General features: G+C 54.1%; 1 protein-coding gene across 1 annotated transcript in view; it reads left to right on the top strand.

Annotated features, from left to right (window-relative positions):
• Positions 1-5,930: 5,930 nt before the first annotated feature.
• PLA2G4D (phospholipase A2 group IVD) overlaps positions 5,931-10,770 on the top strand; it is a 29,675-nt gene continuing 24,835 nt past the window's right edge. Inside the window, exons 1-6 of the mRNA XM_033190877.1 lie at positions 5,931-6,128; positions 7,105-7,236; positions 7,914-7,954; positions 8,310-8,352; positions 9,690-9,753; positions 10,120-10,256. Of these exons, the coding sequence (XP_033046768.1) occupies positions 5,931-6,128; positions 7,105-7,236; positions 7,914-7,954; positions 8,310-8,352; positions 9,690-9,753; positions 10,120-10,256 (615 nt within the window). The remainder of the gene's footprint in view (positions 6,129-7,104; positions 7,237-7,913; positions 7,955-8,309; positions 8,353-9,689; positions 9,754-10,119; positions 10,257-10,770) is intronic.

The following is a 10,770-nucleotide window of genomic DNA, read 5'->3' as shown; positions in this document are numbered from 1 at the left end:
TTATGGACATGAGCCACCATGCTCAACCACTCTATTCACTTTTTAATTAGATTTTATATCTGGTTCATGCAAATGACAGGTATTTCCATCCAAATAATGTTTACTTGTTCATAGACCATTAGATGTCTGTTTTGACCAACTCGAATACACTTTAGATCCATTTGTAGTAATTTAACATTAACTCAGTTTCATTTGCTTTGAAAAACAAATCATCACTGTTCAACTGTATACAGAATTGATGGTAAAATGACTGAATTCATGTCATTTTAGGAGAGTGTTCAGTGCTCTCGTGCACACTGAATGCTTTAAATGGTGAGGTGGCTTCACAAAGGTTTCTTCTACAATTTTCATAACCTAAGAGTCTCCTTCCTGATTGGTCTCTCTTACCTTTATTACAAAGTCTAACGGAAATCCCCTAAATTCTTAGGGCCCGCCGCATGGAGGTGAGGGGCTTGTGAGGGGGGATGTCCAGACCCCTCTGCCGCTCCCTGGAGCCTGCTCAGGTCAGGTGAGGAGGACACACTAGCCTGGGCCTGTCACCACGACTGCTCTTGTTTTTATCCCCTGGACTCCCTGCTGCACAGAGCTGTGCAGGAGGGCTGGCCCTTTGCCTAGTCTCAGGTGCTCAGCCCTCCCCTCCTCTAGAGGCTGCCCTGGCTCCGCTGGGGCTGGGGGTTTCTTCAGCTCTACCCCCACCCCATCCTCTGCCCTCAGCCTCAGGGGAACCAGCTTCCTGCCACCACTCCTGGGACTCATCTGCCTCCCCCTGGCTGCATCTTCTGTCCTGAAACTCCAGGTCTGGAAGAGGTGCTCCACCTGCAGGTCCTGGAGCCCTGCCAGAGGTTTCTGGAGATGCTGGTTGACCCAGCCTCTTGGGGAAGAGGGGCAGGTGCAGGGCTGAAAGAGCAACCTGGGGGTGGAGCCCCAACCTGTTTATAGGATCGTGGCTCATCGAAGGCTGGCAGATTCACGCTGGTCCCATCCCATTGGGACCGTCGCTGCCACCCAGCCAGAGAGCTAGCATCTTGGCAAGGGCTGGGCCTGGAGTGAAGCTGGAAGGGCTAGCATGGAGAGTCTGTCACTTGGGGGACCACCTGGCCATCCTTACCAGGTAATAGTGTCTGCAGAGCATGTGGGCAGCAGTCAGGGCAGGCCTGGGGCCAGGGTGCTTTCTGGGAAGTGTGAGAGCTGGAATCAGGGTGATTTCAATCTCTACCAGACTGGGCCAGAGGGCGAGGGAGTCTGAGATTTGGGATGCAGAGTGGGTGGGGTGGGTGGGCAGCATCTGTAGATGCGGGGACTGGGAAACATGAGTCTGGTCAGCAGAGCTTCCTTTCGCCATCACCACTGACCGCAGCAGTGCCCTTAGGGACCACCCCCCCACCAACATCGGAGAACACAGTGGCTGCGTGTGTCACAAAAGGAGACCCACCAGGTCCACAGCCCCATCACCACAGGCCAGCAGACTTCCTGGAACTGGCTGGACTCCTGGGATCACCCTGTGTGTCTTCGGAGCTCTGGGGGCCCAAATCCCCATCCACTGCCAAGTATTTACTAGGCCCAAGAGCTGGGGGGCTGCACCCAGGCCAGGGAGGCCTGTAAACTGCTCGCACCCACCTCTGTCATGTGTTTCTCCAAAGCCCAGAGTTGTCATCCTCTGCCAGGGACCAAGGCCAGCAGGGCTGGCTCCTGGTCCGGTGCCCCAGGTGGTGGCCAGGAATGAGGCTAAGTGTGCCAGAGTCACTGTCACCTACAGGTGACTGGGCTGACAAATGTCCTCCAGAAGCCTCTGGGTTCGTCATCAATTAAGGTGGTATTTCAGATGGGAAGATCTTTCAGAAGGGAAGGTGACACCCCTATGCCCTCAGGAGAAAAGATTCCTATCAGTTAATTATGTCGGTTAGCTCAGTAATCATATTAGTCAAATCTGTGACAAATCTATGAATATCTATTAGATTAGACAAATCTATGAAAATCTAGTGTCTAGATATCCTAGATATCCGTGGGGCAATGAGGGAAGAGTTGCATGCTTTTCCAAAGAAGCACAGTCCTGGGAAGGTAGAATAGACGGGGTGTAAGCTCTGGCCTCCAAGTTTGAATTCTAACTCTGTCCCTGCTAACTCTGTGACCTTGGGCAAGTTAGCCTCTCTCAGCCTCAATTCCCTCATCTAGAAAATGGGAGGAAATGGGAGTACTGTCTTTTGAAGTTGTGAGAGGATAAATAAAGTTACAATGGGTAACATGCTTAGTACAGTATTGTCACTCTACAGAAAGACACCAGAGAAAATGATCTCTAACTATGTTGTGTTTACCCTGGAACGATAAATGACTGTGGCTCAGAATGTGCCGAATGACAGGTCACCAGGACAATGGTGAGGGAAGGGGAAAGGGAAGCTTTCACTGGAAAAAAGGGTAGGCTCACAGAAACTGCTTGGAAACTGAATTCGTTGGTTCTGGAGGTTCAAAGCCAGAATTGTCAGTTCACTGGTGGAGATGCTGTTAATGGGCGCATGTGTTTTTTGAGAGCATCTTATCTGAATGACTGCAGTCCTAATGGATGTCTAGTGATAAACCTTGTCAGCTAATCTCCCTGGCGAAGGCTGTGCCCCTTCCCCCTTTTCCCTCAGCCTGCTCAAGATCTAGCTCCCGGGTAAAACAAAAGCCTAAGTGTCAGCGATTTGGGAGCCTGAGTCTGCCCCACACCTGGAAAGCACCTCACCTCCAACTGGCATTGGCAGGACTGAGTCCCCAGGACCAGGGGCTGTGCCCAGGGGTTCCACCTCTCTTCTCTCTGACCTCCTGCATTGCCCCACCACAGGGCACTGGTGCCAGCAGGGGACAGGGCGGGTCTGCTCATTTCCGTCTTCCTGCTGAAGAGGGACTTTGGCATGAAGATGCCGAAGGATGCGTGAAGGATGTGAAGCTGTTTTCTGTGGGACTTGCAGAAAGTCCTTGGAAACAGCTCTCATCTCAGACATGTAAACATGAGCTCCGCTCTTTCATGCGTTCCCAGCCCTAATTTGTCGGGGTCTGACAAAACTGATTTCATCTTGGTATCTGCAACATTCACAGTGCCTGGAAACATGACAAATACTTAATGAACAGTAGAAGTAATAGAAGTTACTTAAAAACTTCTTACTTTATTCCTAAGCAGGCTGCAGGCATTAACATTCTAAGCCTCAGAATACTATGTGAGGTCAGAACTGTTATTATTTCCACTACACATAAGGAAACAAAGGCAAAGAGAAGTTTAATGACTCGTCCGAGGTCACACAGCAAGTAAGTGGCAGGGCCAGGGTTTAAATCCAGACAAGCTGGCCCCAGAGTCTGCCTTTAAGCCCCCAATGTCGTAAAGACCAGATATTGTAATCATTGTCGCAATAATACCATGTTCTGGGCACTCCATGTTAGCGATGATCTTAGAGGTGAAGAGAATTGGGATTTCTCTCTAGGGAAAATTATCTGCCGGGGAATGGGCTGTCTGAGGTTGAAGAGCTCTCGGTGATGGGAGGGAGAAATGAACTACGGTGCTTAAACCCGGGTTAGTGACTGGCCAGACAGTGAATAACTGGGGCCATTTCTTAGTAGCCCAAATGGCTTTAGAGCAGCCCCCAAGCTGTGGACCTGTGGAGTGTCGGCCTGGCCCCGGGGAGCAGGGGAACGAGGCCAGGTTGCCTCTGCCCTTCCCCTGTCTTGTCTTGGAGTGGGACATTGAAACTCAACACCCTGCAGGGCCCCAGCATCCCAGCCATCACCTCCCTGTGGCCGGCAGTGGTGGAGTCTGAGTGAGGGGAGGAAATGGAGCTAGATGCCCCGAAGTTCATGAAATCTCTGCTGCTGACAACATCTATAAGGCTTAAGGTTTATAGAGTTGACATGTTGCTGGTGCCACTGGAGTTAATCCCCAAGAAGACAGAAACAAGTCTACCTTGCTCAGGGAGGTCGTGTATGCTCTGCTGGAAAGCTGCCTGGAATGATAGGGATGTTGGCATGGAACCACAGAGAGGAAAGATGCAGGGGCAGGGCCACCACGCATATGGTTTTGCCGTGGCCCATGGTCCTTTATGGTTTTTGGTGGTGAGTGGAGAGTCAGGTCCCCGTGGATGCTGAGCCAGCCCCTAGCAAGCAGCATCTGTGCAGAGCGGAGACCAGTCCTTGTAGGCACCGAGAACATCCAACCACATGCATGGAAGTGGGTCTGGTCATGGGAGAGCGCCAAGCAGGAAACAGCTCTGGTTTTGCCACAACAGTCTCCCAGCTATGCGATGTTGAATGTTCACTGTGCAAACACTGCACTGCCTGTTGGCTCCCTCAGGATCAGGGAGGAGCAGGTGAAGGGATATAAGTGTCTGAGACAATCATACTTACTTAGTGGGAAGTCTAACCTGGTGGCAGAGCCGCTGAGTGGCAGAAGCTCCAGCAGAGTTTTTTTTTTCTGGAATGAAGGTGGTCTGTGGGTTCTTCAGCGGGGCCGCCATACTGCGTGGCTCCTGCGTTTAGCATTTCATAGGCCTTCGTGCACCTGGTGCCCCTTGGGGGTCCTGCCACCCTGTGGCCCAGCAGGGTCCCCTCCTGGCTGGGGACTCCCACTACCCCACTCCCTGGCACAGGCAGTGCTCCTTTCTGATAGCCCCTGTTCTAACAGACCTTCTGTACGTAGGCTCTTTCTGCTGCGGCCACGTGCCCCATAGGTTGTCCTCCTAGGAAGGCTCCTTTCCAAGAGGATGCAAGGCCAACAACCTTCCTTGGTGTCAGCCCACAGGAAAAAATGCCATTTGCCCTGCCAAACCCATTTGAGTAACTTCACATCGAAGGGGCTTATAAGAAATCTGTGCTAGGCACCCAGGAGAAGCCGTGCAGCAGGGCATAGGAAGAACAGAAACCCCAGGGCCCTCCTGATCCTGGCAGTGCCAGGGACCTCAGCAGTGGGGTGGGGGGACACCCCCAGTGCTCAGTCCCCAGCAGGTCTCAGCCACACCCCACTGGCCATCCGCCTTCCCTCCTGCCACCTACTCTCTGTTCATCTTCTCCTCCAGCTTCTGCCCACTCAGCTGCTTCTCCCTCTCACCTGGGCTGTCTGTGGCTGACATGGCCTCATCAGCATCTTAATACATAGTGGCCTTTCACCCACAGCACCAACTGCTCCCTACGATGGCCCAGTGCTCCTGGAGTTTCCTCATTCACACGCTTTATAGTGCAGATTGCTGAGATCCAGGGTAGCACCTGTGGACTGGGCTGCCGAGGCTCAGCCTCCCTTAAGTCATGTGCCTGCTTCCTGTCCAGAAGGGCTGAGAGGTGGGCAGTGCTGGCAGTAGGGTCACCAAAGGTAGCCCTTGTTTTGCCAAAGGGCTGCCCTCCCTGGGAGCTCTGGGAAGGGCTGACATCTAACTGAGCTATGTGGTGGCCACTCCTCAGACCTCAGTTCCTTGCTCTGTCCACTACCCCATGTTTCTCTGTTCCTGAAGGGGAAGGGGTTCCACAAATCCCACCCTGGGTGGGCTGCTATTCCCTGACTGCTGCAGCCCAGAACCATGACCCCAAAGACAGAGGTGGACAAAGGCTCTGTGGTCCCCAGAGGGTGTCTCAGAATGCCTGGCAGCAGTCGGTGTCAGCACCACCAAGTGCCAGGAGAGTGGTGAGGGGTATCGGCAGCCCAGTGCAGCACAGCAGCTCCAGGTACAGGGGAGGGAATGTGGGAAGGACTCTGGAGTTTGATTTTCTCTCCAGCGGGAGGCCTCTGGCTGCTGGCAGCTCGCCGTGAGGGTCCTGGAGGCGCGGAACCTGCGCGGGGCCGACCTGTGTGAGTCAACGCCCTGTGCGCTCTGGCAGGAGCAGGGAGGACCGGATCCCATGGGAAGGGCCAAGATGAGCACCCTGGGGCTGGGCTGGGTCACCTGTGGTGACCAACAGGGTCTTGATAGGAAACTGGCATGGCCCGTGGAGAGGGGTGTGAGGAATCCTCCCTCACAAAGTCTTCCTTAACCTTGGCAGTGAGTGAGGCTGACCCTTACGTGATCCTACAGCTGTCGACCGTGCCTGGAATGAAGTTTAAGACCAAGACGCTCACTGACACCAGTCATCCTGTGTGGAATGAGGCCTTCCATTTCCTTATCCAAAGTCAGGTCAAGGTGAAGGCCGGGGACTCCTGGCCACTTCCCTGTGAACAGGCCGGACCCCCATGCGAGGGTTCCTGGGGTCCAGCATGCTTCCTCCGGGGTTGTCAGAGAAACTCTTAGGAGAAGGGGGTCTCTGTGGCCTGGCCCGTCTGTGCTGTGTGCAAGGGAATGTATGAAAGAATGAACATGGTCCTTTCACCAACTGGCTGTGAGACTGACTCCCACAAGGTGGGTTCCTCTCGAAGCCTAGCTGTGAAACAGAGACAGTAAGAGCACCCTCCTGACTGGGTCGTGCTGTGGGGTGAAATGAGACAGTGCATGGAAGACCGTGGAAGGTCACCAGCACATACCTTAGGGTGCAGCTCAGGGAGCCAGAGAAGCCAAGGAGAGAGACAGAGACACAGACAGAGAGAGAGGAAGAGAGAATTCTTTGACAGACTTTTATGTGTTTTGTTTTGTTCTTGTTTTTGTTTTGAGACGGAGTTTGCTCTTATTGCCCAGGCTGGAGTTGAATGGCACGATCTCGGCTCACTGCAACCTACGCCTCCCAGGTTCAAGTGATTCTCCTGCCTCAGCCTCCCGAGTAGCTGGGATTACAGGCACCCATCACCATGTTCAGCTAATTTTTTTGTGTTTTTAGTAGAGATGGGGTTTCACCATGTTGGCCAGGCTGGTCTCAAACTCTTGACATCAGGTGATCCACCCACTTCAGCCTCCCAAAGTGCTGGGATAACAGGCATGAGCCACCATGTCCAGCTCAGAATTTTATGTTTGATAAAAACAAAAATTAGAAGGAGGAAATTTGAAATTTAATAAGATTTCCTTACATTTAAGTTTTACAGTTTTTTTTTAAATTTTATTTTGAAGTGCAGAAGAGTGGGGGCATAATAATCTTCTCTGGCTCTAGACATCAAGTAAGGGCTCAACAGAGGTGAGCTACTCTCGCTATGAGCAGGTAAAATGCTAAGTCACTGTTCCTGGTTCCTAGAATGTTCTGGAACTTAGCATCTATGATGAGGACTCAGTCACGGAGGATGACATCTGCTTCAAGGTTCTCTATGATATCTCAGAAGTCCTCCCTGGCAAGCTGCTCCGGAAAACCTTCTCCCAGAGTCCCCAGGTGGGTGGGGAAGTCCCCGTGGGCCCCACTTCTTCTGACTCCAAGCTGAGGAAGTTGCTGTTTCTCCCACCTGTTGGGAGACTGCTGGGGTGAACTCATTCACAGAAAATCTAAACCCCTTCCAGAGATATTTGCATTTTAATAAGCAAGGAGAAGGCTTCACTTTACAGTTACAGGCTAAATCACCCAGTGGAGGAATTTTAGCCACCGGTGGCAGGACGGCTTTGGGAGAACTTCCTAACACCCCTCAAAACACAGCTCAGCATCCATTACTCCTGCTGGTGGTGCCAAGGCCTGCTTTGTGAAGGCCTTACCTGCCTTCCTGCTGCAGCCTGGGGGTGGGGACGGCAGAGTTCGGGGGTCTGGGCCCTCCTCAAAAAAAAAAAATGGGTCCTGCACATCATACCTCCTTTGGCTGTGCTCCTTGTCTTCCCCTTCAGTCTTGCCCCGAGTTGTGGGACCTCCGAGGGAGGGAGACTGGTTCTCTGCAGACTTACTAGCCACGGGCAATGTGGGCAGGTAGCCTCAGTTTCCTCGTCTGTAAATTGGAAATAATTGTACTAACGTGCCTCCCTTAGAGACTGCTTGAGAGGATGAGATGACACCTATAAAAGAACTGTGTCAACTCTGAAGCAATAGGTATGTGCTGATGATGTGCTCATCCTCTCTGATTTCAGGGAGAGGAGGAGCTGGATGTGGAGTTCCTGATGGAAGAAACGTGAGTAATGTCACACAGCCCAGGGAGTGTCTCCGGACTCAGGCTCTGTCTGAGGAAATGGCCCTGACCTAGATCTCCCTGTGGTCAGTCTGCCTGACTGTCCCTCATCTCCTACCTCTGCCAGAGAGGTCGGGTGTGGGGTGGGGCTTCTCTTAGGGAACTGCAGAGAGGAAGGCCGATGTTTTCAATGTCTGCTCTCTCCCCTCCCCTCTCCTCCTGCAAAGCATCTCCCCTTCCCTCTGAACCTTATCCAGGACCTACAGAGCCCTCAGCATCACCCAGGGAGACCCCACATGGGCGGGAGGGGGAGGTGAATGCAAGAAGCGTTTGCCTTTGCATGGTTTGATTTTTCCAGGTCGGATCGCCCAGAAAACCTCATCACCAACAAAGTCCTTGTGGTAAGCACTTGCCCCAGGCTTAGGGGAGGGGCCCCAGAGCAGACACTTGGGGAGGGAGGGCAGCTGCCTGGGGTGTGGACCTGCAGGGACAAGGAAGGGGCAGGGCTTCGTGGTAAAACCACCCCTGGCCTTCCAGCCAGGTGGCCACCTGGGGCTGTGGGTCTTGGAGGGGCCTGGAGCTAAGGGGCGTATAGAGAGAGGGGAGGCAGGGCTCTGCTGAGAGGAGGTTCTGGCCCACAGCTGTTCGGGGTGCTTCCGGAAGGTGTTTAGTCACCTGCGGTGAACTCATAGTTTTAGGGATTGACTGAGCGCTTCCCTGGGAAGTGGTGAAGAAATCAGGCAGGCCACGCCCACCTTCTGGTTGTTCATGTTGAGGTCACCGAGGCTCAGAGGGAGCTCCCAGGGTGGTGTGCTGCCGACATCGGAGACTGGATCCTAGAGATCGGATCCAGGGCTCAGGCAGTTCCTACTTAGGACGGGGAGAGTCCCCGTCAGTGCTCCTAATCGCGGGCTCACGAAGCTGCAGTGAACAGAAATGGCCGCAAGGTGGCAAGCGCTCTAGAAGCTTTTATCACAGTGTCCCAGACCAGTCACACAGTATCCCAGACCAGCAGCACAGACCTGGGAGCAGGCGGGTCCAGGGTCATGTGCGAAGGCACCTAGGGCCCAGCATTTAAGCTCCCAGGGGCTGTTTGATGGGCGGGTATTACTTTTAAAAATACACATGAAGATAAAGTCAAGCCAATGGCACTGCCTCTTAGGAGGTGATGGAGACACGCAGCAGGTAGGCAAATTCAGTGATTGTGTGGAGCGTGGGTGGCGGCCATCTGCTGGTATGCTTCACAGATAGCACACAGAATCCCTTGGCAAGGCCACGGGGGCCTGGCCTTGTCAGTGTCCCCAGTTAGGCCACAGACGACAACCAGGAAATGTTCTGAGTGTTTCTCCGGCGCCCAGTCCACCCTCCTGTGGGTGGCTTAGATTATTTGGAGTTGTGGTAGAATATCTCCTCCAGCTCCAAGCCACAGGGAAACAAGAGAAGAAAGAGCTGTATCTGAGGGCTGGGCGCTCTAGGAGGTTTCAGGAGTTTGGCAATGCCAGGAGAGCTGGTGGGGAGGTATGGAGCCGGGGCCCGCCTGCCTGCTGGGGAGCATCAGCTTCGGCAGCGGCAGAGGCTCACCCATGGGGTCAAGGGTCTCTGCAGCCAATCCCATCCTGAGTCCACACAACCCCTTGTGTGTGTGGTGGATTTGAGACAGTGGGGCTCAGAGGGTTGAGGTTGAGGGGACCTCAGCTTACCCTGCAGAGGCCCCTGCCCATGATGTGGTCTTCCCCAGGCCCGAGAGCTGTCATGCCTGGATGTGCATCTGGACAGCGCAGGTAGCATCGCTGTGGTTGCAGGTGAGACCAGTTTAGAAGCAGGCCTGGACTCTGCGTGGACGTGGGGGTGAGGAGGATTGCTGGGAAGCCTGCACAGGGCGGGAGGCCAGCAGCAGGAGAGAGCTTGCCTCTCCCTTCTCACCAACATGGCACAGAGGGCCATGGGTCTCCTCTGGGCAGGAGGGTCCCCTGACCTGGGGGAGAGCATGTTGCAGAAGGCAGGAGTCTGGGGCAGGGGGACTGTGGGCCCCGTGGACTGGGAAGGGCCCTTTTCAGATGGCCCAGGCTCCCAGGCATCCTCTGAGTCCAAGTGGTGGTGCTGCTGTTCCAGGTCCGAGCTGGGGTTCCGGGCTCTTGTTCTCATGCTAACCTGCCCGCTCTCCCTAGATCAGGACAAGTTGGAGCTGGAGCTGGAGTTGAAGGGGTCCTATGAGGACACACAGACATCCTCCCTGGGCACAGCCTCTGCCTTCCGCTTCCACTACATGGCAGCCCTAGAGACAGAGCTGAGTGCGCGCCTGAGGGTAGGTCTTGGCTCTAGACCTCATTTGCAATCCCAGGCTTGGGCAGCTCCAGCTGCTGCAGGCCCCTCCCTGCTTTCCCTGCACACCAGGGCCAAGGCCCCTGTGGCCTTGTCAGCCTCCCTAGTTAGGTACCTCACCCTTGGCAGACATGGAGGACCACCAGGGGCCAGAGTGGTCATGTGGTTGCTACACCATATCAATCTTTGAATCCTCCAGCAGCCCCTCCAGAGATACCCTTAGAATAAGACATGACGGCCGGGCGCGGTGGCTCAAGCCTGTAATCCCAGCACTTGGGAGGCCAAGGCGGGCAGATCACGAGGTCAGGAGATCGAGACCATCCTGGCTAACCTGGTGAAACCCCGTCTCTACTAAAAAATACAAAAAAACTAGCCGAGCAAGGTGGCGGGCACCTGTAGTCCCAGCTACTCAGGAGGCTGAGGCAGGAGAATGGCATAAACCTGGGAGGTGGAACTTGCAGTGAGCTGAGATCTGGCCACCGCACTCCAGCCTGGAC

This window comes from Trachypithecus francoisi, unplaced genomic scaffold, assembly GCF_009764315.1.
Source record: "Trachypithecus francoisi isolate TF-2019V2 unplaced genomic scaffold, Tfra_2.0 Lachesis_group3, whole genome shotgun sequence".
NCBI lineage: Eukaryota > Metazoa > Chordata > Mammalia > Primates > Cercopithecidae > Trachypithecus > Trachypithecus francoisi.
The sequence above is the reverse complement of the archived record's forward strand: the minus strand, read 5'-3'. Positions and strand labels throughout refer to the sequence as shown.